The following is a 27,900-nucleotide window of genomic DNA, read 5'->3' as shown; positions in this document are numbered from 1 at the left end:
ACAAGAAATTCTCTTTCTTTATTGTCTCAGTCTGAGTTTTAATTGCTATGGACAGACACCATGACTAAGGCAACCCTTTCAAAGGACAACATTTAATTGGGCCTGGCTCACAGGTTCAGAGGCTCAGTCCATTATCATCATGGGCATGGGGGAAGCATGGCAGGGACCAGGCAGGCATGGTGCTGGAGAAGGAGTTGAGAGTTCTATATCTTATTCTAAAGACAAACAGAAGACTGCCTTCTAGGAAGGTAGGAGGAAAAATATATCAAAGCCCAATTCCATAGAGACACACTCCCTCCAATAAAGCCAAACCTCCCAATAGCACTACTCCCTTGGCCAAGCATATTCAAACCACCACATCTATTTAGATTCAATTTTTCCTACTGGCCTTACTCTTGACCTTTTCCCCCCTTTTGTTTGAACCATCACTTTAAAAAATGTCAATATTCAATTTATATTCATTTAAGGCAAATGCCCCTATAAGTTTACAAACCTTGCCAGGATTCTTATTTGGAGAATACTAATTTTTAAGAGATTTGCAAAATAAAATACAGAATATAGGTCATCTCCTTTTCATTGATCTTTTCAATCAATGAACACAAGCGACACATAGCTGACAACAGTAACATTATGTGACTGTCTCACTGATAATACTAGCCTATGTTTTCTTCACAAAGGAAGTGCTGTATTTCCTGAAACCTCCATCTATGCTGCTTGTCCAACTGCAATATTTATATCATCGTTCATTATGTCTTATTGTGTAAGCCTCAATTAAATTTAGAAAACAAATTAGTTCATTCTCCCTTTATCAACATTAGCATATAGTTGTAAAATAATTTTTAATGATGAGAAAAGAAGAAAATGATTAGAAATGAAGTGACGTATATGATTAATATATACATATATATGATTATGTTACTAAATGACAAAGCAAGAAAAATAAACAATCCTCTCATATGTAAATGATGGATCACCTAAACATCTTGACATGACCACCATTCAGAGTTCACAACAGATGAAATATTTCACTGTATCTCACAGGCTTTTATAATTATCTGTCCACTAAAAAAATCCATTTAAAAAAAGCAAAGACACTAATCAAGTTAACCCATAGTCGTTAGTTCTTTTGTGTATGAAATAGGCCTGTGGGCTTATTAATATGCAAATATAGAAATCTCTAATTGGTGTGACTTCAGGAAAACACTGATGGACAGTCACATCTCTGCCTCCCAGGTATCAGGATCTTTCACATTCTAAAGGTAGATGATGACTGTATTTTTCTTAATTGGTCTAAACCTTATTTTTTGAGACAGACTTTCACTAATCCTAAACCTAAACTGGTGGGTCACAAATCTCCAGAGATCTCCTTATTTCTACTCAACCAACACTATGAAAACATGCTCACCCTTGTTTTGTTTTGTTTCCATTTGTTTTGTTTTTGACTTTTTGTTTTTATTTTTGTTTTGGTTTTGTTTTGTGTTTTTTGAGGGTGGGGGTTTGTACTGGGGGTCTTAACTCAACTTTTCATCTGTGGACTGTAAACACTTTATAATTGAGCCATCTCCTCACCCCCCCCGCCCCCCCGAAAAGGAATTACTATCTCATGGCAACTAATGTAATGTTTATTCCCTGCATAGATATATATATTGAAATGCAAACATTTCTCTCTTAGTTTTACTAAATTTATTATATAATAGCCTAAGTTGTGTGTTAGTGGATTATACTGTTATGTTTTCATAAATGATTCTGAATAGCAAATTTAGTCCTGGCACTAAAGTTTAATTAAAACTAGTGTTGAGACAACTATACCAAAAACTACAGGCAGCTAAGGAATGCTGAAAGGAGAAGTAGTCTTACCCAGGGAAAAACACATCAACTGGTTATTCAATAACAAAGGTGCAGCCTTGAAAACATACATATCAATAGCATTAGCTAGACTGAACATGTTGTATTTATGTATTTAGGAATATGTGTGTACATAAACATAAGTGTGTGACAACAGTAAGAAAAGAGGCCATAAATGAGAGCAAGGACGATGTGTTGGACAGTTTTATGTTAACTTGACACAGACTACAGTACATTCGAAAGGAAGAAACCTCAGTTAAGAAAATGCTTCCATAAAACAGGTATGTAGGCAAGCCTATAGGACAGTCTCTTAATTACTGATTGGTTAAGGGAGTGGCTAGCCCATTGTGACTGGTGCCATCCCTGGTAAGATTGTACTGGGTTCTGTAAGAAAGCTAGCTAAGCAAGCCATGATAAGCAAGGCAGTAAACAACAGCCCTACATGACCTTTGCATCAGCTCCTGCCTCCAGGTTCCTATCCTGGTTGAATTTCTGTCCTGAATTTTTTCAATGATGAACAGCAATATAGTAGTATAAGCTGAATAAACACTTTTTTCCCAAATTTGTTTTCCACCATATTGCTTCATGGCAGCAACAGAAACCCCAAATAAGACAGAAGGGTACAGAGAGAGATTGGATGAAGAAAAGAGATGGTGAAATGATGTGATGATATTATAATCTCAAAAACCAAAAAAACAGGAGGATAAGAAATTTTTTTAAAGATTTATTTATTGTGTAAATGTACCACATTTTCTGTATCCATTCCTCTATTGAGGGACATCTGGGTTATTTCCAGCTTCTGTCTATTATAAATAAGTAGAGCATGTGTCCTTATTACTAGTTGGAACATCTTCTGGGTATATGCCCAGGAGAGGTATTCCTGGATCTTCCGGTAGTACTACATCCAATTTTCTGAGGAACTGCCAGACTGACTTCCAGGGTGGTTGTACAAGCTTGCCATCTCACTAGCAATGGAGGAGTGTTCCTCTTTCTCCACATCCTTGCCAGCATCTGCTGTCACCTGAATTTTTGATCTTAGTTATTCTGACTGGTGTGAGGTGGAATCTCAAGATTGTTTTGATTTGCATTTCCCTGATGATTAAATATGTTGAAAAAATTTTCAGGTGTTTCTCAGCCATTTGGTATTCCTCAAACAAAGAATTGCGAATTCTTTGTTTAACTATGTACCCCATTTTAATGGGGTTATTTGAATTTCTGAGAAAGCACCCAAGGAGCTGAAGGGGTCTGCAACCCTATAGGTGGAACAACAACATGAACTAACCAGTACCCCCAGAGCTCATGTCTCTAGCTGTATATGTAGCAGAAGATGGCCTAGTCGGCCATCATTGGGAAGAGAAGCCCCTTGGTATTGCAAACTTTATATGCCCCAGTACAGGGGAAGGCCAGGGCCAAGAAGTGGGAGTGGGTGCATAGGGGAGCAGGGTGGGGGGAGGGTATAGGGAACTTTTGGGATAGCATTTGAAATGTAACTAAAGAAAATATCTAATAAAAAAAGAATAAAAAAAGATTTATTTATTATGTATACAGTCTGCTTGTATGTATCCCTGCAGGCCAGAAGACGGCACTGGTCTCATTACAGATGGTTATCAGCCATCATATGGTGGCTGGGAATTGAACTCAGGGCCTCTGGAAGAGTAGCCAGTGAGCTTATCCTCTCAGCCATCTCCAAAATTTAATTTGAATGCTTAATGTTCCAAAATCTATATGACAATTATTGCAAAATCATTTTTTGTCTAGGTTCTAAATAATCTTTATCTCTATATCCTATGTTCCCTTTTCTAAAACATGGGATAAATGAAGCTGCATCAGCAGTTCATTGGGCTGAAGAACTGTGAATACACAAAGTCTGGAAACTTCTCCAGTAGGAATGTGTGTATCAGGCATTCCTTGTAGATCTTCTCAGATTAGGGTAGAGTCAAATGTATAGGTGATAATGTAATTGGAGGTCTGGAGGCAGAGTAAATGTTTACATTTAAATCATTTGAATTTACATCATTTGTATAAGATTGCTGACTAGACGAAGATTAATGAGAGACCCAGAATAATGAGCTATTTACTAATCAAATGATACTTGTCTTTTGTTTGGTCTTTTGACATGTTTTTCAACCCAATGAACAAAAATCCCTATAGTCATTCCTCAGTGTCCTTGATGGGTTGATTCCAGAAACCCTGGGGAACCACAATGCATACATATCTAAATCCCAGTAACAAAATAGGAACAATCTCCAGGTGAATTTAAATCACCTCTAAAGTTCTAAACTTACTCAATTCAATGTGAATGATATATAACGACTTATGATGCTACATTGTCTAGGAGACAGCAAAAAAAATCTGTGAATGGCCTGAAGAGATGGTTCAGCTATTATGAGAACTAGTTGGTCTTTCAGAGGGCCCAGATTTGGATCTCAGCATCCACAGGCTGCTGGTTCATAGCCATCCATAACTTCGATTCCAGGGAGTCTAATACTTTCTTCTGACCTTAATGGTGACCAGACACAGATGTGATACACATTCATACATGTTGACAAAATGCTCTTACACATTAAGTAAAATACACCTTTAAAAGGATTAAGGGTATGCACATGTATAGTATAGATGAAGTGGTGTTATATGATCTGAAGGAAAACCTGAATAGAGAGGCACTACTTTTTTCTACTGTTTCACCCTGAAACCTACAGATGAGGAACCCATAGAGAGGACAGGATTACTATATTTCTACTTTTTAATGCTGAAATCATCAAATAGATTTTCTAATAGATCAAAATGCTCAAACAAGAAATCAGAAAATTAAATCCAATCTTTTCTTTTTAAATATCATGTAAATGGACTCAAAACATATACTTCTCATTCCTGGTCCTTCACCTTTGAAACCAATAGCCTACACTGGAGTGTTTTGAAAGACTCACCAGCTCTAAAATTTCTGTTCCACTAAACAAGACAAAGCAACAAAGTAATTTAATTATGGTCTTTCAGCATTACAGGGTTGCTCTATCAGGAGAGCTCTTCTGAAATACATTATTTTTTTCCACTTTTGGCTTGAACATATTATGTGGTCTAACATGACTATATAATGGATAGTCCTGAATGCTTTCAATTAAATTTATTGAAATTCCCTAAAGCACTCAGTAATCTTGATTAAAATATCAACAGTTTATTACAGATGGAGCATGTCCAGAAGGCGATAATGTTCATCAAAGAGCAGGTGCATTCTATTCAAATGATTACTTGAAAAGATTCAAAAGGTTGTTTCATTTATCTGAGGCTGGGCAGACTCCACTATATACAGGCTCTATGAAGAATAAAACACATGTAAATGTCCCCTTCCAAGTTTGAAGTGTGTTGGTGTCTTCTGTCAATCTCATCAGAAGAAAAAACAATGTCTGGAATAATACATAAAATTATGAAAGAAGAACAACTAAACGTTTTTAAACCAAGTATGCTTCAAATATCTGACTTGTTGAAATGAGTTCATAGCACTGTTGGTGGTGGGCTTGCCTAAGATGCATGAGACAGTTCCTTTCCTCCCCATCACTGCATAATGGCAGACACCTGCAAAACCAACATTCAGGCAGTGGAGGGAGGGGACCAGAACTTCAAAATTGTCCTGGGATACATAATGAGTTTAAAGGGGTCCTTGATGCAGGATACCTTACCTTAAACAAACAACAAATATCCTTATCGTATTCCAGAATATTTTAAAATGGCTGCTTTAACTTTTTCATTTGTCGAAAAGCAATGCATTTAAAATTAATGAGAAATCAGCATGGTTTAACAGGTACATAAATATAAGAAATTGTATAGAAATACACCATTTTGGGGATGAATTGTTTACTGTAGCCAGGAAAAGGCCACAGTTTAGTGACTGTAGACATGCAGGGCACTTCACTTCTGAACAGCCTTCATGATAAGACAGAACACAAATTGACCATGCAATACTTTAATGTTAATTTAAAATTACCTGAAATAAAACCCCCTTTCTTCTCCTTTCTTGATTTTAGACTTTGTGTTTAATTCATATGGACCCCACTTGATAAAGTTGAAGGCTATAGAAGAGTACATTTCTGTCATTTTCCATGATCTGAATCCCTGTCACAAGGGATTTGTTTTGAGTCCAGCAGGGAGGGAGAGAAAGCTAATGATCTTTCCATCTGATTAGCTATTTAACACTATAAAATTTTATTTTATATAGTATTAGAACTCTGGGAAAGTACATTATTTTAAAGGTTTTTTAAAAATTATTTTTACTATATATACACAAGATAAATAAAGATACTAATTGGTATTAGTTTCTCAGCAGACTAGGTTTTTGGATTCTTGTTAGTCACTTCTTGCCATATTTTTGTCATAAAAATTATAGTAGCTGCCATGTAACTGGTAGCAAGAAATATGAGGGGGGAATTTTTAAGTATAGAAGTCTATATAATGGTACAGATATTCATTAAAATCCATGTAAGGAAATAACTTTATTGGGTTGCAAGAATCAGGTAATTCTATTTTTTTCATTTTTATTAGATATTTTCTTCATTTACATTTCCAATGCTATCCCAAAAGTCCCCTATACCCTCCATCCAACGTTTAACATTTTACTCATATCTCAGCAAAATGTTAAACGTTAGGACTCTCAGGACAGCTCTTAAGGGTGTGGAAAAGACCTCGTAAAATACATAATCTTGAAAATATATAATTTCTCAACTATGCAAAAATATAAGGATGAATATAAATTATGAGGGGCTTCACAAATCTAGAGGAACAAAGGTAAATATGCTAAGAGTGAGCCATCTTTCTGGAAAGATACAAATACAGGCAGATACACATGTAGCAAATTCCTGAGTTAAAAGGTCAGCCTTGATATATACAAAGAGCTCTAGAAGCTGAACTCCAGAAATTCAAATAATTCCATTAAAAATGGGGTACAGAGCTAAACAAAGAATTCACAACTGAGGAATACTGAAGGACTGAGAAGCACTTGAAAAAATGTTCAACATCCTTAATCACCAGGGAAATGCAAATCAAAACAACCCTGAGATTCCACCTCACACCAGTCAGAATGGCTAAGATCAAAAATTCAGGTGACAGCAGATGCTGGCGAGGATGTGGAGAAAGAGGAACACTCCTCCATTGCTGGTGGGATTACAAGCTTGTACAACCACTCTGGAAACCAGTCTGGCGGTTCCTCAGAAAATTGGACAAAGTACTACTGGAGGATCCCGCAATACCTCTTCTGGGCATATATCCAGAAGATGCCCCAACTGGTAAGAAGGACACATGCTCCACTATGTTCATAGCAGCCTAATAGCCAGAAGCTGGAAAGAACCCAGATGCCCTAAACAGAGGAATGGATACAGAAAATGTGGTACATTTACACAATGGAGTATTACTCAGCTATTAAAAACAATGAATTTATAAAATTCCTGGGCAAATGGATGTATCTGGAGGATATCATCCTGAGTGAGGTAACCCAATCACAAAAGAAGTCACTTGATATGCACTCACTGATAAGTGGATATTAGCCCAGAAACCTAGAATACTCAAGATACAATTTCTAAAACACAAGAAAATCAAGAAGAAGGAAGACCAACCCGTGGATACTTCATTCCTTTCTAGAACAGGTAATTCTATTTTAAGTACCATTATTTATTTTATTTTTCAAACCAAGGTCCATGCAACCAACATGGAACTTGGTTAAATAAAACTTCCATTTCCTACTATCTGCATAGAACATTGGTTATAGGAGCAGGAAGTGAACACAGGTTTTTTTAATGTAGACATGTCCCGACTTAAATCCCTCCTTCATGAAGAAAATAATAGGGTGAGAGGACAGTTGCTGTGTTATTTCTATGAATTCTTTTCTTTAGCCCATTAGTACAAGTGGACTCCTACTGTTTGTTTCAGAATGTTACACTAAGAATTGCAAGCAGCAGTGGAGGTATTAATGCTCACTGAACGTTTCATGTTAGTGTTAGCATTGTGGTGCCTGAAATAATAGACTATATAAACTGGGTCACCATTAAATTATTGTGCAATGGTTAGATGCTTTTATGTCTGACTGAATTCTATACTGCAGATTCCAGATCATGAGTTCTTCAAACCAAAGCTAAATACAAGGTATGAGAAATTTCATGATAATTACTTCTAAGGGGATGAGCCTTAACAAGAATCTAGTAAGGCACCCCTTTATAATTGCTTCAGCAATCACTCCCTGAAGATCTTAGGTGGCTATCAAAACCATTAATTTCAATACTTTGCTCTTAAGAATTGACAGTCTATTTGGAGAGAGAGAGAAATCACCAATCACCACCCTATGAGCAGGATCAGATGAACACTCAGGACAGTAACTGTGGAAAGCAAAAGAGGTACAGAAGCTTCCCTCTCTACCCCACAAAAAAAGTGCTGAATCTTGCAGTTGTACTGACTTGGTGTGGAGCAAAATCACAGAGGGTCATGTTTGAAGTTTAGAAGGGGAGAATGAACCAGAGGGGATTCATGAACTTGGGGGGGGGGGCGGAGACAGAGAGAGAAAGACAGAGCGAGACAGAGAGAGAGAGAGAAAGGAAGGAAGAGAAAGAAAGGAAGAGAAAGGAAGAGAGAGAGAGAGAAGGGAGATAGAGAGAAGGGAGGGAGGGAGGGAGGGAAGGAAGGAAAGAAGAAAGGAAGGAAAGAAGGAAGGAAGGAAGGAAGGAGGGAGGGAGGGAGGGAGGGAGGGAAGGAAGGAAGGAAGGAAGGAAGGAAGGAAGGAAGGAAGGAAGGAAGAAAGGAGGGAGGGAGGGAGGGAGGGAAGGAAGGAAAGAAGGAGGGAGGGAGGGAGGGAAGGAAGGAAGGAAGGAAGGAAGGAAGGAGGGAGGGAGGGAGGGAGGGAGGGAGGGGAGGGAGGGAGGGAGGGAGGGAGGGAAGGAAGGAAGGAAGGAAGGAAGGAAGGAAGGAAGGAAGGAGGGAAATGCTGAATCCTACCTCTATTGAGTGTGGCATCTGTCTAGCATGCTTTCAGACTCCTGAGAAGTTTCAATCCAGCATGGTCCCACACACAGGAAACTCTACGCAGTACTTTGTAAACAGGATCAAAACCATAGCTCTTATTATTCACCAAAGTGAACTGATTTCCATAAAATTCTGAATATAAATTTAAAACACACCATGAAAGATTTCTCTTCTTCATAGCCCTTGTGGCTTCCTAAAATCAGTATGCAATATTTGTTTGTTTATTTAAGGGGCAAGTGTCAAATCCAGAGTCTTGTGCATGCTTGGCATGTACTCAGGCACAGAGCTCCAATTCCAACATCCAAATTCTCCCTCCCCAGTTTCTATGGTGATTTTACTAAACCTAAAATTATTTCAGATTCTAATGTTGTTCATCACCTAATTCTTTGACAATTGATTACATGTATATAATATGCTCATTACATTCATCCCTGTGCCCTCTCTTATCCTGTCCCCTCCCCTACCAACCCATCCCTCCTCCCACCAAGACCCCACTCTATTTCCATATGTTTTATGCTCTTTTTGTTTTAGTTTGTGACTTACTGGATTTAACCAAGTGTAGTTGAATGGGGATGGATATGAACAGGAATAAGCTACAAGAGGCTACATCAATAAGGACAATCACATCCTCTCCTCCATTATCACTCAAACACTATTAGCTCTCTATGGTGGCATGAAGTGTCACCAGTGTTGACTGAATGTTTAAGGACTCAGTCCTATACAGTCTCAGTAGAGTTCAGTCTTGTAGGCTCATGAGTGCCACAACCGTGTTATGTCCATAAAATAGAATCTCACACGTTTTCTCTTCATAGTCCAGCTCAGGAACACTCTATGTGCATTTTATTTGTTTTGCTGTTGTTGTTGTTTTGAGACACTAACATTTTTTAAAATGCTATTACATTCCCATGGAAATCAGTTGGAGGAGCCATAGTAGATCCAGATGACTTTATAAGAAGGATGATATCCCTCGACAGCTTAAATTTCATTTTACTGGAATATGAAGTTTGCTAGTACAATATGAGATAATGAAAAGTAAGTATCAATGAAGTAACTAATAAACGCAAATCCCAGAGAGGATATCCCTCACACAGACACCAAATAATAAAATACCATATTCAAGAGAGTAAGTACTAGGGAAATACTCCCAGGAGAATTTTATGTTTTGTATAAGTTTCTACATTCAAATGCAAGAATAACACAAGGGTTATTTGCTACATGGGTCTTCCTAGGCTGCATTTCATACCTCATTACATCATGATTCAAAACCTCCAACTCAGCCCAGGTTTCCAGTGAAACATGAACCACACAGTTGTAAATGATTCAGTTAGATGAGGTCTTTGACATTCGGGTCAGGTCTTTTCCATCAGTGCTGGTGCTCTTGAGCAAAGCTCATGGTTGAAGAAACAGGAGTGTCTGCTAGAGCAGGCATTAAAGCAGTGCTGCTTAGAATGCTAACTAGATTCTTAAAACAGACATTCTTCACACATGTGTGCACACACACACACATGCACACACACATATACTCACACACACACAAGCACACACACATACACTCACACACACAAGTACACACACATACACACACATACACTCACACACACACAAGCACACACACACACACTTCCTTTTAACTGCTGCTTTAGCTTGTTATAAATGAAAAATGTTTCAACTAGTTCTTGTTAATATTAATATTTACTTTATTGCTTTGTCCCCAAACTCTGTCACTTTATTATGCTAAATTAAAATTCTGATGGAAACATTCAATTAGTAAGCAGGAAGGAAATGCATTCATATGTCACACTTAATAAGCAGTTCAATGTAATCATACCTTGATCAGACTCATGAGCAGCTCAGTCCTTTGTGATAGATTTAGGGAGCCAGAATGTCTATTATTAGTACTCACTAATTACTTGAATGAGAGAAAATGAATAGTTGCTCTCCTTTCAAATGTACAAATAACCTCTTTCTTCTCTTTGAAACAGATGGAAAAGGAAAGAGCAAAATGAGAGAAACTTAGTTAACTCTTGTAAAAGAAGGGACTGGAACTGTGATCTGTCACTGCCCTCTATGTTCCTGTGCCCCAGCTGATCAAACTCCATAGAGTATGTAGCCTGCAGGAGCTTCTCCTTGTGAGGAATGTGGTTTCCTCTAGCCAGGTCAGAACACTGTCCTCCCTGCCAGAGAGAGCCTCAGAAAGCTCTGCAGCATCCTTAGCCAAGATCCTACCTTAATGAGAATCTGAATGGATCCTGTGGCTTTTGCAGATATGAAATACCAGAAGCTCATAGTGCAGGCAGCGCTGGATTCTTGCCATGTGGCACTCTTGAAGTGGGCTTTGTCACCATGAAGACCCACTGGGGTAGCCTCCAGATACATGAAGTGACCTAGGAATAAGGATGGGATTTAAATAGGAGCAAAAGAACAATGAGGGGATTATTCTAGCTTTTTCTCCTTAGATGAGGTTTTTTTTTTTTTATTACATTTCATGTGATCTAGCTGCCAAAGGCATTTTCATCTGAAATGGATAATAAATCTAATAGCCTTGTCTCTTACTCACTGGCAGAATAATTCCCAGCTCTATGTGATTTTAGCAAAAAGCTTCACAGTATGAAGTCTAAATGATCTGACAGATATCTATGCCATAACATCAACAAGATAGTAATAGGAATCATTTAATGGACTCCATAAACTGCCTAGTATTATAAAAGTGTACAAAGGCTTCCATGTCTAGTCACCTGTTAAGTATTTTAAAAATATTGGGAGTTTTATGCATAACATGAGAGGGAGGGTATTTAATTTGATTCCTGTTATGAAACTACAAAGTGTATCATATATGTCAGCTAAGTGCGTAGGTCTTAGAATCTGTGGCCTCACTCATCAAATTTATTTTACGAACTATGGCTATGAAATCTCAATATTGAGATACCATTCTCCTATTTTTGTACTGCTCAGGACCTAATGGTTCTTTTGTTAGCTTAATAATGTCTTTTGTTTCTTAAGTGTTGCATCTGACACCAGATGGTAAATAATTACTATAAAAATATATTTTAAAAAAGTCCATGATAAACACTCTTACAAATGTAGTCTTGCAGTTATAGTTTCACAATTTTTCAGTAAGATTCAATCTCTTTACCCATAGGGTTATTTACGTTCAGCCTCATATCTTCTGTTATGTACACTGAGCAAACTTTACTATCTCCATTTGAAAAACTGCAAAGTTGAGCTTTTGAAGTATCAAGTGATTTATTTGCTAATGATCAAAAGAGTATCCAAATTCAGGGTAATTGATGGCAGATGAGAATGTTCTACTTAGAAAAATTATCTGAGAGAAGCAATTACAGTCATTTAATTACAGGTCCTGAAACTGGAATTAATGCTAGATTGTGATTGCCCTTAGTATGGCCATTGTTTGGAAATGAAGATAAGAAAACACCACGCTACTAAAGAGGACCCTAGTCAATATGCATGGGATCTTTGAAATGCATTTCTTATTTGCCTATATGATTATTGTCTAGGACGGAGACTTACTGCACAGTAAGCTCATCCTTTCTAGCTCTTTCTTAACCCTGGCTGGTTGATTTATCTCAGTCATTCTGGTTCAAACTCCTCTCCAAAGTGACCATTTCAATCTGACTTCTCTGGACTTCTCAATGAATTGCCCTGCCTTGCCTCAAACAAACTTTAACAATTTTTTCCTAATTTTCTTCTTCTTCTTAATCTCTGGTATCAACTGCCTCTGCTGACCTGCACTAAACTGCATGAACTCAAAAATGAACTCAATTTCACTCCATTGCACTGAACTCAACTGACTGAACTGACTTTGAAACCAGAGATCGGTATGCCTCTCTCTCCTGAGTACTGAGATTAATTAATGTCTGTTCTTGTTTCAGGTCTGAATGTCTATTGGACTATGTTTCATGTTGAAAAAAAAAATGGTTAAAGTTTTATCTGCTGGCTATCCATTTCTTGATTCAGTCTCAGTTTTCACAGTGGAGGCTGATAAAAATTTGCCCCTCACCTTAGCCAGGAGTCAAATACAGCAGGATAGGTCTTGCTGAAAAACTGTTTGTTTGTTTTGTTGTTGTTTGTTTTTTTTTTAAAGGAGTCTGCAAGGTTCTTAGTTATGAGTCAAAAAAGCTGATAGTTGTTTTATCTTAGAAAATTCTCTGCAATTGTGATTATTGGGTTCAGCAAATGACAAAGTGCTTTTTATCTTGAAATTATAGCTAGAAAAAAGTAAAATTCTCTGATTGGTCTAAATTTATAAGATTCGTGTAACTGCTTCATTTAGTTTCTGACTGGTCTTAAAGGAATAAATATGTTCTGCATGTCTTAGTCATACATTATTGGCTTATAAGTTATTGGGTATGATTAAAAAGGTGTAACATTGGTAACAAGAAAGTTACCTTAAAACTGGTAACTCAGGGTTGGAATCATTTTAAACAACAGCATGTGACATAAACCAGCCCAGGAAACTAGGCCTCTAAGGATACTTCTAAATTGGGATAATATTTTATGCAATTCTTATCCTAGAAACTAGACTTATAAGAAATAAGATTTAAAACAATTTCTCTTTAATGAAACATTAAAATTTGTACTGTCATGCATTCATATGTGCAAATTGGCAGCCAAACTTCTTAATATGAAAGTGATGTTTCTGGTATTGATTTTTGAGAAAATAAATTGTTTGAAATTAGGTTCTGCTTTCTAAAAGTTATGGATATATTCTAATATTGCAAAAGAAACTTAAAAGTTCTGGAATCTGTCCTCACTGCAAGAGGAATAATCTTCGGGCCAGGACTCAGGTAGTATGCTCAGATTAAGAAATATTTACATTTGAGTTAATGCAAAGCTCAGAGGAGCCTCAGTGAGGCTTGTGTGGCTTCTCTTTTGTTTTGCAAACCCTGCCTAGGGAAGTTCTTGTGACCTTGCTTCTCCTTGCCTCTGGGGAATATTTTTTTATGCTAAACAACATTATTACAGATCTATCCAGGGTTGATCAAAATAAAGTTTAAATTTTATATTTATGAAAGGTCAATGAGGCTGTAGAATTTATACAGGCATTACAATCTGGCTTGCCTACTCCATAGAGAATTATTATAGATTTGGAAGGGTGCTTTTTTTTTTTTAATCTTTGCATTGTAAAGGGTTTGCTTCTAGTGAGCTTGTGATCATTGGAAAGTTTTGCCTCTAGCTATGGTGACTAGCCTTACATTATGTAAGAAAAAAATGCTTGTTTGTTTTTTCTGTTTCTGCTTCAATACAATAAGCTAAGACTTTGAATCTTTCCATGTATATTGTTTCTTAAATAGAAAGTAATTTATTAGCAAATGCCTCTGAAGGGAAGTTTACTTCAAATCTTTGCTTTCACACAATGAGCTTTAATGTTCTTGGGAGTAGCTGTTGCTCCAGAAAAGATTCAGAGACAAGATCTTTTTAATACTTGGGGTCTTAGTTATCCTAGAAAAATTGTGGTACAGAAAATTTAAGAAAGAAAAGATGATTTCCTTACTTCAAATTATTTTCGAAAGCTTCTAGGAGATGTAAATTGGCTAAGAACTCATCTTAAGATTTTAAGGTGACTTAAGCCTTTGTGGATGTTATCAAGGGAGATGCAAATTAATTGGTGAGAAACAGAAGGCTTTGCAGAAAGTAGAGGAAGCTTTTATAATTAATTTTTATCAATAGTAATCAATGGTAATCAAGTATTAGCTGCTTATTTTAGTTATTGTTACTCAATATGCCCAAAGCAATTCTTTGGCAAAAGAGAACATTAATGTAAAAATCATCTTTCTTCATCTCCAAGTAAAGTTGCAACATCCTATTATGATGTTGCTGTGGTGTAATAAAGAATTGTAAGATAAATTCATGAAGACATTTTAGAAAAACAACAACAAAAAATTTGTCTTAAAAACCTGACAAGGTGCCTGCTCCTTGTTCCAAACAGCAATTAAATTGGTTATTGCAGAATACTGATATATGATCTATAGCATAGCAAACTTTTTAGGTAAAATTGATAATCATTATCCAAAAGATAAGTTTTTAGAGATTGCTTCTATGCATGCTTTTGTATTTTCTGGAAATTTATGCATGCATGTATCCCATAAAGAATACATCTTCTGTATTTAAAAACAGCCCTTGTATGGGAGTAAAGTATATGTGATTGGATCACATGTTTATTCTTTTGAGTTTCCTCCTGCTTCAGCACAGATAATTAAGTTGTGTGCTGTAGCCCGTGTTTTAAAATGTTGAAAAAAAAAGCTTTAATTTGTATACTGATAATATATATCAGGGCTTACAATTGCTTGAAATTGTTAGTTTCTTAGATACTTCAAATTCTCAAATTTGCAATTGTTTATGCATATACAACTTAAGTTAAGAAAAAATACTGTTCCGGTAAAGGAAAGTAATTTAAGGACATGTAGGAAGTCATTCTAGATTGCCTGAACAATACTGCTTAAGGTGATGCTATGCTAGATTTATATCCCAGGCAGATTATAGGCTTTACACAAAAATAAGTGGCCTTATAAACTCATTGTGTACATCATCAATATAGTAATGGCTTGAGATAATAATTTGGTATTTGTAGAGAATGTGCATGTCAAATTGTAAAGACTTGTTCTCCTCAGTTTCTACCTGTTCCACAGAATGGTGTTAATTCTTGAGGACTTATACTTACTCAGTTATTGCAAATGGATATTCATACTTCTGATTTAAAAAAAATATACACCTGTGACTATTGATACATTTTCAGGTTTTCTAGTTGCAGCTGCTCTAACAAAAGAAACAACTAAAAGTATAATTAGTCATTGTCTATGTTAATTTTTTTTATGCTTGGTGTTCTAAATCAGATTAAAACAGATATTGGAACTAGCTATTACAGTCAAGTATTTGAGACGTTTTGTCAACAATTTAATATTACCCATGTTACTGAGATTTTTTAAAAATAATTCTCAAGGACATGGTATTGTGAAACTTTAAAAAGTTTATCTTCTTAAAAAACAAAGAAGGAGAAGAATTATATCCCCATGCACATTATTTAAATCACACTTTTTATTTTTAAAATAAAAATATTTTAAAATTTGGATGTCAAGGAATTTGTTGAGTGCCTTATAGTATCTTAAAACTAGGTGGGATGAAAAAGATCTACTTATTGTTATATGTCATGATCCTGAACAGATATTTTATATGGGGAAGAGGGCATGCTTGTGTTTTTTCCACAGAATGCTGTAGGAGCATGCCAGCTGCCAGAATGATTGATGTGACAGCCTGACTTGTGAGCTTGCTGAGTTCCCTGACAATGGTGACAAGAAAGCTGTATTGGGTATATTTTCTTGAACTATCTTTGTTTTCCCTTGTCCCAGATTAGACAAGCTAAGCTGCCATGCTTCAAGCTTTTTAACCTTATGGGACAGAGAACATTAGAGACTGTGGAAACTGCCTTAGAAAAATTATTCAAAAGGAGGAGTTATAATGACTTTTCTGTTTCCTTTAAGTGACCAGCTATTCTAACTCAATTATGGACTGGCCGAGTAATAAATCCAACATTAGAGATTCCTATTATAGCTAAAAAATCTTTATTAGCCAGCAGAGTTAACTTGGAGCATAGCCTATTTACATGAGAAGTAACAGATTTTCTGTTGATTCTCAGTCACCTCCCCCACATTGGGAGGCCAGAGTTTAGGCTTGATCATTGCTAATTTGCAACTGAATAGAGTACCTGGACTTTCCCCCAGACAACCTTAATCCTGTAGTTTTTCAACTTTCAGCTTTGTATTTCAGCAGGCCAGTTACCTCCATGCAGGCTCACCTTCAGCAAGCACAGATAGCAGAAATTCATTGATATGAAGAGATGCATTGAGTGCATATTGTGGCTTTGGTCTGATTGGGAAAAAGGTGTGCAAGGAGAGTTGGCAGCCAAGGACGGGCCACTGGGTCTATGACTTATTTTTAATCTAAGACAGTGGCATGTGCCAAGAGGCCATGGTTTGTTCATAATAACATCATAGAGCCATGTTTGTGCAAATAAACACAAACAAGCTTAACATGTTCTCAAGGACAGATAAGAATAAGTTCATTGAAGACTGCAGTCCTAAGACAGGCACGGCCACCAGCCATCATAATTCCCAGGCAGGACCATGGAGCATAAGTAAATTTTATGCCCCAGTCCAACTAATCTTTATTACATAATTAGGGAGGAATTACAGCTTCCCCCAGCCTTGAGCAGTCTGGCTCAGACCTGTTCAGCCATTGTGAAGAAGACCACCTAGGGTGAAGTCTTCTGACCTAGATAGGTCTATTGTTCTGACACCTCTGCCAGTTTCTCGATGTTGCTGCCACATGCTGGGAGGCTGAACCTGTTCTCCTGACATAAATAAGATTCTGGCGTGGTGGGGGATGGCATCCCTCCCTTTATAAGCACAGACTCTTAAGTAAACTTTGGGCTTGACCAGTATCTTTATCATGGTCTTGTTATTTCTCTTGCCATTTTCTCCCATGCAGCCCCAGCTTCCCTTTCAGGAATCTGGTTTGTGTAGCTGTGGGTGGCTACAAACAACAGCATCAACAGCAACAACAGCATCATCATCATCATCATCATCAGCAGCAGCAGCAGCAGCAGCAGCAGCAGCAGCAGTAGCAACAATAACCACCACCTAATAACTTACCATGTTCATTTCCAAGTGTGTGGTCTTTGGGAGGTCGTTGGCTTTTATAAGACCCAATTCCTAAAACCCAATCGGAGTTTTCAGCTAGGGAGTTCTTCCAGCCACACCAACCTTTCTCAAAAGTGCAGGAGCCACCACACTCATTCTCATCACTGTTATCTCCACAGTCATCTACAAAATTACACCTCTGCTCTGGACTGTAGCATCTGCCATTCTGACACTCCTCATAGCCCCGTGGGCAAAAGCCTGGAATGAAACACAAATGGAATGCATGGTTATTCCATAGTCATTAAGAGTAATCTAAACTACACGAATGGTTGTACATTATTTATAATGTATAATGTACTATGGACTACAGTTTTCTTAAGATTTTGAGTTGTCTGGTGTTCATTTCTCTTTTCAAATTTGCTCGAATGGTCAGGTTTATTTAAAAGTTAAAAGAAATGTGTATAAAATTTCAGAAAAAAAAAAAAAAACAAAAAAACCCAAAAACTCCACTTTGTGCACTTGCATTAAATTTGATCTCTGACTCTATAATATAAAATCAAAATGTATTTTCCCCTCTAATTTTTGTTTTGTTCTGGTGTTCTTATTCTTATTGGGATTTGTTTGTTTGTTTGTTTGTTTATGTGTTTGGGGGAAGAGTGTCACTCTGTGGTATAGCCTGGAACTCACTATGTTCCCCAGGTTGACCTGGAAATTTCAAAGCAATCCTAAGGCTCTAGCTTCTTGAGTGCTAAGAATACCAGCAGGAACCCATCACTTTTCTCTTCCTTCTTAAACTCCTAGATGCATGAAAGACCAGATATTAAGATTAATCCTTGCTTTATTTCTAGTATGGGCACACCAATGTTTGGAATGAAGCTGCATGGTGGATGGAAGTTGGTATAGATAAGAAGTAGTGATTGATGTTTCAGGCCAATACACATGCTCTGGAAACTACTGTTATAGTCAGAGTCTTGAATATCTTTCAATAGTTTGTTCTGAAGAATTAGTCCCCATAAAGGCACTATTGTAAGACTGCAGAAACTTTGAGTCAATTAATAGTAGGGAATCTCTGTTACTAAAAGTATGATCTAGAATGGAATTGTGAGATCATCCCTTCTCTCCCTCTTTCCATACTTGATCAAATGATAATAGTTACATCAGTTATGCTCTGACTCACCCCATACATAAAAGCTATGGAGCCAATGAATCACCACCTGTATCCTCCAAAACTCGGAGCCAAAATCAATGTTTTCTCATTATAATTTTATTATCTCAGACTTTTTTTTTGTAATGACAAGAAGAACGCTACAAAAACTTTATATTTTGACAGTAACGGTCATGAGGAAAAAGCAGAAGGTAGGTAGGAAGTGATATAGTATGTAGTAGGATAAAAACTCTGTCCTGAAATCTTCCAACAATTTCCTGCTGTGCAGTCCTGAAATACCAATGTGAAGGTGCCCAAGTCAACAGGCTTTACGCTTCAAAGCATCTGAAGATAAATGGCCACTATGCATTCTGCTTCTAACAGGACTTCTTTTCAGGGATTAATTTCTAATACTTTTTCTTGCAATAATAAATTAAGCAATTTTTTATTTGGCTCATATTAGTAGATTAACAATAAGATAAAAGTGTAAATACTTAGTTATGAACTAAATCAAGAATCACAATGCCAAAGCACTTCAGGATACAAAGAAATGGAAGCTATTTATATTAAACTTACTCACTTATAAGATGAGAAAATGGAAGGTTATAGATGCTACAGGATTTGTGATTTTCTTTTTCAAAACAGAGATTCTATTTAGACCCAGCTGTCAAGTCTTCTACATTATGTTTTGAATGCACTGGGTTAGATAGGACAAAGTTCTACCATGACAGGATAAACTACTGAAAACTAGCAGTATTTGGGGTTGTAAGACACATTACTACTGAGAGGCTAATTAGAAGTTGAGAAATCAATACATTATTTTAGTTTTACAAAAGATGGTACTTACATTGATTCTGCCAACTTCAATTTATTTAGAGGAAAAATAAAACCAATTCTTAAGATGATTTTCTCCAAAGCAATTGAATCAAAAGACACAGTTATGAACAGAAAAACATTAAATCTTTAATACATTATACAAAATCAGTAGACCTAATATTTTCAGATAGTGATTAACTCTTTCAACTTTAAAACAATAAAACTACATAAATGAAAAGTAAAATTATATAACTATATAAAACTATATTTATAAACAATCTTTACGTGAATGAAGAAAATGTCAGTGCTATAACATAATACATTCCATTTATGTGATGATACACAGTGATCTTGTGGAGTTCAAGATGACCAAAAGACCACTGAGACTCTATAAAGATTTTAATCACCCCAATTTCATTTAAACTGCTGCTGAGCATACGTCCCTTAGTGGGAATGTGGCCCAGTTAAAAGGGAGGGAAGGTAGCTTGTAAAGCCATAAGCCACAATTCATTGTTTCAGACACACACCTAGAAGAATAACTTCCAGAGTCTTCTGCATTCCTGGAATTATCTTAAAAGCCTCAGGTGGTTGACAGGTCTGGCCTTAGTCTTCTAAGATGGTTGCTCTTGTTGAAAATGAGGTCCTTAGAAGCTACATTCTGCACTAGCTCTGGATCCTATGAATCAGACTATTGTTCATTCACATTCATGGGGGAGCTAAATATTGATATTAAGCTTGTAGGGCCTGTAATGGTAATTTTAACTGAGTATATATATATATATATATATATATCTTGCGCGCGCTCGACTGGCCAGGAAGAACGACGCTGCAACAGGATCCTTCTGCACACGTTTATTGGGAGAGCTTGATTGTAGAGGCGAAAAGACCCTGAGCCCAGAACTGGTGCTGCTTACATAGGCCTAGGAGAGGTGTGTCTCACATCTGATTGGTTAACTTGTCTTGGCAAAAGAACCTTCACTGCCTATGTATGTGTAGTGGCCAGCAGTAGCCAACTGCCACTCTGCAACTGCCACTCTGCAACGGCTTCCCACATATATATATATAGTCATGTGTGTGTGTGTGTGTGTGTTTGTGTGTGTGTGTTCAGTTTATTATACAAGGGCCTAACACCAAGAAGATTTTATATATATATATATATATATATATCAGACATAATGTCTGACATAGCAGTTGATACACTACATTTTTTCTTCATTATCTTGATTCCAACAAAAAAATCCCAACCACATTTTATATATATATATACATACACACACACATATCCCAATAGGGTAACAGGGTCCATATCTGGATGCTCACCAGTGAAATGGTCAGGTAGTTCACATAACTTTTATATCAGGAACACATTGTATAGAAATTTATGATTGGTCTATGTTACCAGAGACTAATTTTCCAAATAAAATTTTACCAATTGAAGCATTCTTAGGAATACTTTTACAAGATGGTATAACTATAGTATAGTAGCTCATAAAAATCTGGTTTTGATAAAGGAAAAGAGAAATTATCAACTAGTATTATTTATATATTTTCCAGTTATTTTATGTGGTTGGGATTTTTTGTTGGAATCAAGAAAAAGAATAAAAAATGTAAGTATTAACTGCTATGTCGGACATTATGTCTGTTGATTAAATTCATCATTCACCATTAGGGCAGGGAATTTTATTTTATTTATTTTTTTTTTTTCAATTATTTTTCTTTTTTTTTTTTTCATTTTTTTTTATTAGGTATTTAGCTCATTTACATTTCCAATGCTATACCAAAAGTCCCCCTTACCCACCCACCCCCACTCCCCTACCCACCCACTCCCCCCCTTTGGCCCTGGCGTTCCCCTGTACCGGGGCACACAAAGTCTGCGTGTCCAATGGGCCTCTCTTTCCAGTGATGGCCGACTAGGCCATCTTTTGATACATATGCAGCTAGAGTCAAGAGCTCAGGGGTACTGGTTAGTTCATAATGTTGTTCCACCTATAGGGTTGAAGATCCCTTTAGCTCCTTGGGTACTTTCTCTAGCTCCTCCATTGGGAGCCCTGTGATCCATCCATTAGCTGACTGTGAGCATCCACTTCTGTGTTTGCTAGGCCCCGGCATAGTCTCACAAGAGACAGCTACATCTGGGTCCTTTCAGTAAAATCTTGCTAGTGTATGCAATGGTGTCAGCATTTGGAAGCTGATTATGGGGTGGATCCCTGGATATGGCAGTCTCTACATGGTCCATCCTTTCATCTCAGCTCCATACTTTGTTTCTGTAACTCCTTCCATGGGTGTTTTGTTCCCACTTCTAAGGAGGGGCATAGTGTCCACACTTCAGTCTTCATTTTTCTTGAGTTTCATGTGTTTAGGAAATTGTATCTTATATCGTGGGTATCCTAGGTTTTGGGCTAGTATCCACTTATCAGTGAGTACATATTGTGTGAGTTCCTTTGTGATTGTGTTACCTCACTCAGGATGATGCTCTCCAGGTCCATCCATTTGGCTAGGAATTTCATAAATTCATTCTTTTTAATAGCTGAGTAGTACTCCATTGTGTAGATGTACCACATTTTCTGTATCCATTCCTCTGTTGAGGGGCATCTGGGTTCTTTCCAGTTTCTGGCTATTATAAATAAGGCTGCTATGAACATAGTGGAGCATGTGTCCTTCTTACCAGTTGGGGCTTCTTCTGGATATATGCCCAGGAGAGGTATTGCTGGATCCTCCGGTAGTACTATGTCCAATTTTCTGAGGAACCGCCAGACTGATTTCCAGAGTGGTTGTACAAGCCTGCAATCCCACCAACAATGGAGGAGTGTTCCTCTTTCTCCACATCCTCGCCAGCATCTGCTGTCACCTGAATTTTTGATCTTAGCCATTCTCACTGGTGTGAGGTGGAATCTCAGGGTTGTTTTGATTTGCATTTCCCTGATGATTAAGGATGTTGAACATTTTTTCAGGTGCTTCTCTGCCATTCGGTATTCCTCAGGTGAGAATTCTTTGTTCAGTTCTGAGCCCCATTTTTTAAGGGGGTTATTTGATTTTCTGAGGTCCACCTTCTTGAGTTCTTTATATATGTTGGATATTAGTCCCCTATCTGATTTAGGATAGGTAAAGATCCTTTCCCAGTCTGTTGGTGGTCTTTTTGTCTTATAGACAGTGTCTTTTGCCTTGCATAATCTTTGGAGTTTCATTAGGTCCCATTTGTCAATTCTCGATCTTACAGCACAAGCCATTGCTGTTCTGTTCAGGAATTTTTCCCCTGTGCCCATATCTTCAAGGCTTTTCCCCACTTTCTCCTCTATAAGTTTCAGTGTCTCTGGTTTTATGTGAAGTTCCTTGATCCACTTAGATTTGACCTTAGTACAAGGAGATAAGTATGGATCGATTCGCATTCTTCTACATGATAACAACCAGTTGTGCCAGCACCAATTGTTGAAAATGCTGTCTTTCTTCCACTGGATGGTTTTGGCTCCCTTGTCGAAGATCAAGTGACCATAGGTGTGTGGGTTCATTTCTGGGTCTTCAATTCTATTCCATTGGTCCACTTGTCTGTCTCTATACCAGTACCATGCAGTTTTTATCACAATTGCTCTGTAGTAAAGCTTTAGGTCAGGCATGGTGATTCCACCAGAGGTTCTTTTATCCTTGAGAAGAGTTTTTGCTATCCTCGGTTTTTTGTTATTCCAGATGAATTTGCAAATTGCTCCTTCTAATTCGTTGAAGAATTGAGTTGGAATTTTAATGGGGATTGCATTGAATCTGTAGATTGCTTTTGGCAAGATAGCCATTTTTACAATGTTGGTCCTGCCAATCCATGAGCATGGGAGATCTTTCCATCTTCTGAGATCTTCTTTAATTTCTTTCTTCAGGGACTTGAAGTTTTTATCATACAGATCTTTCAGTTCCTTAGTTAGAGTCACGCCGAGATATTTTATATTATTTGTGGCTATTGAGAAGGGTGTTGTTTCCCTAATTTCTTTCTCAGCCTGTTTATTCTTTGTGTAGAGAAAGGCCATTGACTTGTTTGAGTTAATTTTATATCCAGCTACTTCACCGAAGCTGTTTATCAGGTTTAGGAGTTCTCTGTTGGAATTTTTAGGGTCACTTATATATACTATCATATCATCTGCAAAAAGTGATATTTTGACTTCCTCTTTTCCAATTTGTATCCCCTTGATCTCCTTTTGTTGTCGAATTGCTCTGGCTAATACTTCAAGTACTATGTTGAAAAGGTAGGGAGAAAGTGGGCAGCCTTGTCTAGTCCCTGATTTTAGTGGGATTGCTTCCAGCTTCTCTCCATTTACTTTGATGTTGGCTACTGGTTTGCTGTAGATTGCTTTTATCATGTTTAGGTATTGGCCTTGAATTCCTGATCTTTCCAGAACTTTTATCATGAATGGGTGTTGGATCTTGTCAAATGCTTTTTCTGCATCTAACGAGATGATCATGTGGTTTTTGTCTTTGAGTTTGTTTATATAATGGATTACATTGATGGATTTTCGTATATTAAACCATCCCTGCATCCCTGGAATAAAACCTACTTGGTCAGGATGGATGATTGCTTTAATGTGTTCTTGGATTCGGTTAGCGAGAATTTTATTAAGAATTTTTGCATCGATGTTCATAAGAGAAATTGGTCTGAAGTTCTCTATCTTTGTTGGATCTTTCTGTGGTTTAGGTATCAGAGTAATAGTGGCTTCATAAAATGAGTTGGGTAGAATACCTTCTACTTCTATCTTGTGAAAAAGTTTGTGCAGAACTGGAGTTAGATCTTCTTTGAAGGTCTGATAGAACTCTGCACTAAACCCGTCTGGTCCTGGGCTTTTTTTGGCTGGGAGACTATTAATAACTGCTTCTATTTCTTTAGGGGATATGGGACTGTTTAGAAGGTCAACTTGATCCTGATTCAACTTTGGTACCTGGTATCTGTCCAGAAATTTGTCCATTTCGTCCAGGTTTTCCAGTTTTGTTGAGTATAGCCTTTTGTAGAAGGATCTGATTGTGTTTTGGATTTCTTCAGGATCTGTTGTTATGTCTCCCTTTTCATTTCTGATTTTGTTAATTAGGATTTTGTCCCTGTGCCCTTTAGTGAGTCTAGCTAAGGGTTTATCTATCTTGTTGATTTTCTCAAAGAACCAACTCCTCGTTTGGTTAATTCTTTGAATAGTTCTTCTTGTTTCCACTTGGTTGATTTCACCCCTGAGTTTGATTATTTCCTGCCGTCTACTCCTCTTGGGTGAATTTGCTTCCTTTTTTTCTAGAGCTTTTAGATGTGTTGTCAAGCTGCTAGTATGTGCTCTCTCCCGTTTTTTCTTGAAGGCACTCATAGCTATGAGTTTCCCTCTTAGAAATGCTTTCATTGTGTCCCAAAGGTTTGGGTACGTTGTGGCTTCATTTTCATTAAACTCTAAAAAGTCTTTAATTTCTTTCTTTATTCCTTCCTTGACCAAGGTATCATTGAGAAGAGTGTTGTTCAGTTTCCATGTGAATGTTGGCTTTCTGTTATTTATTTTGTTATTGAAGATCAGCCTTAGTGCATGGTGATCTGATAGGATACATGGGACAATTTCAATATTTTTGAATCTGTTGAGGCCTGATTTGTGACCTATTATGTGGTCAATTTTGGAGAAGGTACCATGAGGTGCTGAGAAGAAGGTATATCCTTTTGTTTTAGGATAAAATGTTCTGTAGATATCTGTCAGATCCATTTGTTTCATCACTTCTGTTAGTTTCAGTGTGTCCCTGTTTAGTTTCTGTTTCCATGATCTGTCCATTGGTGAAAGTGGTGTGTTGAAGTCTCCCACTATTATTGTGTGAGGCGCAATGTGTGCTTTGAGCTTTACTAAAGTTTCTTTAGTGAATGTGGCTGCTCTTGTATTTGGAGCATAGATATTCAGAATTGAGAGTTCCTCTTGGAGGATTTTACCTTTGATGAGAATGAAGTGTCCCTCCTTGTCTTTTTTGATGACTTTGGGTTGGAAGTCAATCTTATCAGATATTAGGATGGCTACTCCTGCTTGTTTCTTCATACCATTTGCTTGGAAAATTGTTTTCCAGCCTTTCATTCTGAGGTAGTGTCTATCTTTTTCTCTGAGATGAGTTTCCTGTAAGCAGCAAAATGTTGGGTCTTGTTTGTGTAGCCAGTTTGTTAGTCTATGTCTTTTTATTGGCGAGTTGAGACCATTGATGTTAAGAGATATTAAGGAAAAGTAATTGTTGCTTCCTGTTATTTTAGTTGTTAAAGGTGGCATTCTGTTCTTGTGGCTGTCTTCTTTTAGGTTTGTTGAGGGATTACCTTCTTGTTTTTTCTAGGGCGTTGTTCCCGTTCTTGTATTGGTTTTTTTCTGTTATTATCCTTTGAAGGGCTGGATTCGTGGAGAGATAATGCGTGAATTTGGTTTTGTCGTGGAATACTTTGGTTTCTCCCTCTATGATAATTGAGAGTTTGGCTGGGTATAGTAGCCTGGGCTGCAGTTTGTGTTCTCTTAGTGTCTGTATAACATCTGTCCAGGCTCTTCTGGCTTTCATAGTCTCTGGTGAAAAATCTGGTGTAATTCTGATAGGCTTGCCTTTATATGTTACTTGACCTTTTTCCCTTACTGCTTTTAGTATTCTATCTTTATTTAGTGCATTTGATGTTCTGATTATTATGTGTCGGGAGGAATTTCTTTTCTGGTCCAGTCTATTTGGAGTTCTGTAGGCTTCTTGTATGTTCATATGCATCTCATTCTTTAGATTTGGGAAGTTTTCTTCAATAATTTTGTTGAAGATGTTTGCTGGACCTTTGAGTTGAAAATCTTCATTCTCATCCACTCCTATTATCCGTACGTTTGGTCTTCTTATTGTGTCCTGGATTTCCTGGATATTTTGAGTTAGGATCTTTTTGCATTTTCCATTTTCTTTGATTGTTGTGCCGATGTTCTCTATGGAATCTTCTGCACCTGAGATTCTCTCTTCCATCTCTTGTATTCTGTTGCTGATGCTCAAATCTATGGTTCCAGATTTCTTTCCTAGGGTTTCTATCTCTAGTGTTGCCTCGCTTTGAGTTTTCTTTATTGTGTCTACTTCCCTTTTTAGGTCTAGTATGGTTTTGTTCATTTCCATCACCTGTTTGTATGTTTTTTCCTCTTTTTCTGTAAGGACTTCTACCTGTTTGATTGTGTTTTCCTGTTTTTCTTTAAGGACTTGTAACTCTTTAGCAGTGTTCTCCTGTATTTCTTTAAGTGATTTATTAAAGTCCTTCTTGATGTCCTCTACCATCATCATGAGATATGCTTTTAAATCTAGGTCTAGGTTCTCAGGTGTGTTGGGGTTCCCTGGACTGGGCGAAGTGGGTGTGCTGGGTTCTGGTGATGGTGAGTGGTCTTGGTTCCTGTTAGTAAGATTCCTCCGTTTACCTTTCGCCATCTGGTAATCTCTGGAGTTAGTAGTTATAGTTGACTCTGTTTAGAGATTGTTCTTCTGGTGATTCTGTTACCGTCTATCAGCAGACCTGGGAGACAGATTCTCTCCTCTGAGTTTCAGTGCTCAGAGCACTCTCTGCTGGCAAGCTCTCTTACAGGGAAGGTGCGCAGATATCTTGTATTTGGACCTCCTCCTGGCCGAAGAAGAAGGCCCAAAACAGGACCTTTCTCAGACACTGTGTTGCTTTGGCAGTTCCCAGGTGGTACAGACTCTCACCTAAGCAGACTAAATTCCTAAGTTCCTTGGAGTCCCGGGACCAAGATGGCGACCGCTGCTGCTGTGGCTTAGGCCGCCTCCCCAGCCGGGTGGGCACCTGTCCTCCGGTCCGGAAGGTGGCCGGCTGTCCCCGGCCCACACAGGGTGCTGCCTCAGCGCCTCTGTGCTTCTGCCTGTTCCAGAAGCTGTCAGGTTCTCTGGCGCACCCTCTCACCTGTTCAGACTAATTTCCTAAGTTCGGCGGGTCTCGGACCAAGATGGCGACCGCTGCTGCTGTGGCTTAGGCCGCCTCCCCAGCCGGGCGGGCACCTGTCCTCCGGTCCGGAAGGTGGCCGGCTGTCCCCGGCCCACACAGGGTGCTGCCTCAGCCCCTCTGTGCTTCTGCCTGTTCCAGAGGCTGTCAGGTTCTCTGGCGCACCCTCTCACCTGTTCAGACTAATTTCCTAAGTTCGGCGGGTCCCGGACCAAGATGGCGACTGCTGCTGCTGTGGCTTAGGCCGCCTCCCCAGCTGGGTGGGCACCTGTCCTCCGGTCCGGAAGGTGGCCGGCTGTCCCCGGCCCACACAGGGTGCTGCCTCAGCGCCTCTGTGCTTCTGTCTGTTCCAGAAGCTGTCAGGTTCTCTCGGGAATTTTATTTTTAAAAAGGAATAAATTACAACACTACAGATACTCCTGTGTGTACTTTAGGCATCTGACACTTCATGTTTTGTCAAATCTCTGGATTTTCTTTTCTGAATCTGCCAGTTTGGTAGATATTCTTCCATCTCTTTG

The 27,900-nt window shown here is 37.9% G+C and overlaps 1 protein-coding gene across 1 annotated transcript in view; it reads right to left on the bottom strand.

Annotated features, from left to right (window-relative positions):
• Malrd1 (MAM and LDL receptor class A domain containing 1) overlaps positions 1-27,900 on the bottom strand; it is a 729,079-nt gene that overhangs the window by 312,781 nt on the left and 388,398 nt on the right. The window contains exons 26-27 of the mRNA NM_001310455.1: positions 17,508-17,753; positions 11,068-11,225 (exon numbers count right to left, since the gene is read on the bottom strand). Of these exons, the coding sequence (NP_001297384.1) occupies positions 11,068-11,225; positions 17,508-17,753 (404 nt within the window). The remainder of the gene's footprint in view (positions 1-11,067; positions 11,226-17,507; positions 17,754-27,900) is intronic.

The sequence above is a fragment of the Mus musculus genome, chromosome 2 (assembly GCF_000001635.26).
Source record: "Mus musculus strain C57BL/6J chromosome 2, GRCm38.p6 C57BL/6J".
Taxonomy (NCBI): Eukaryota; Metazoa; Chordata; class Mammalia; order Rodentia; family Muridae; genus Mus; species Mus musculus.
This window is presented reverse-complemented; position numbering and strand designations above follow the sequence as displayed.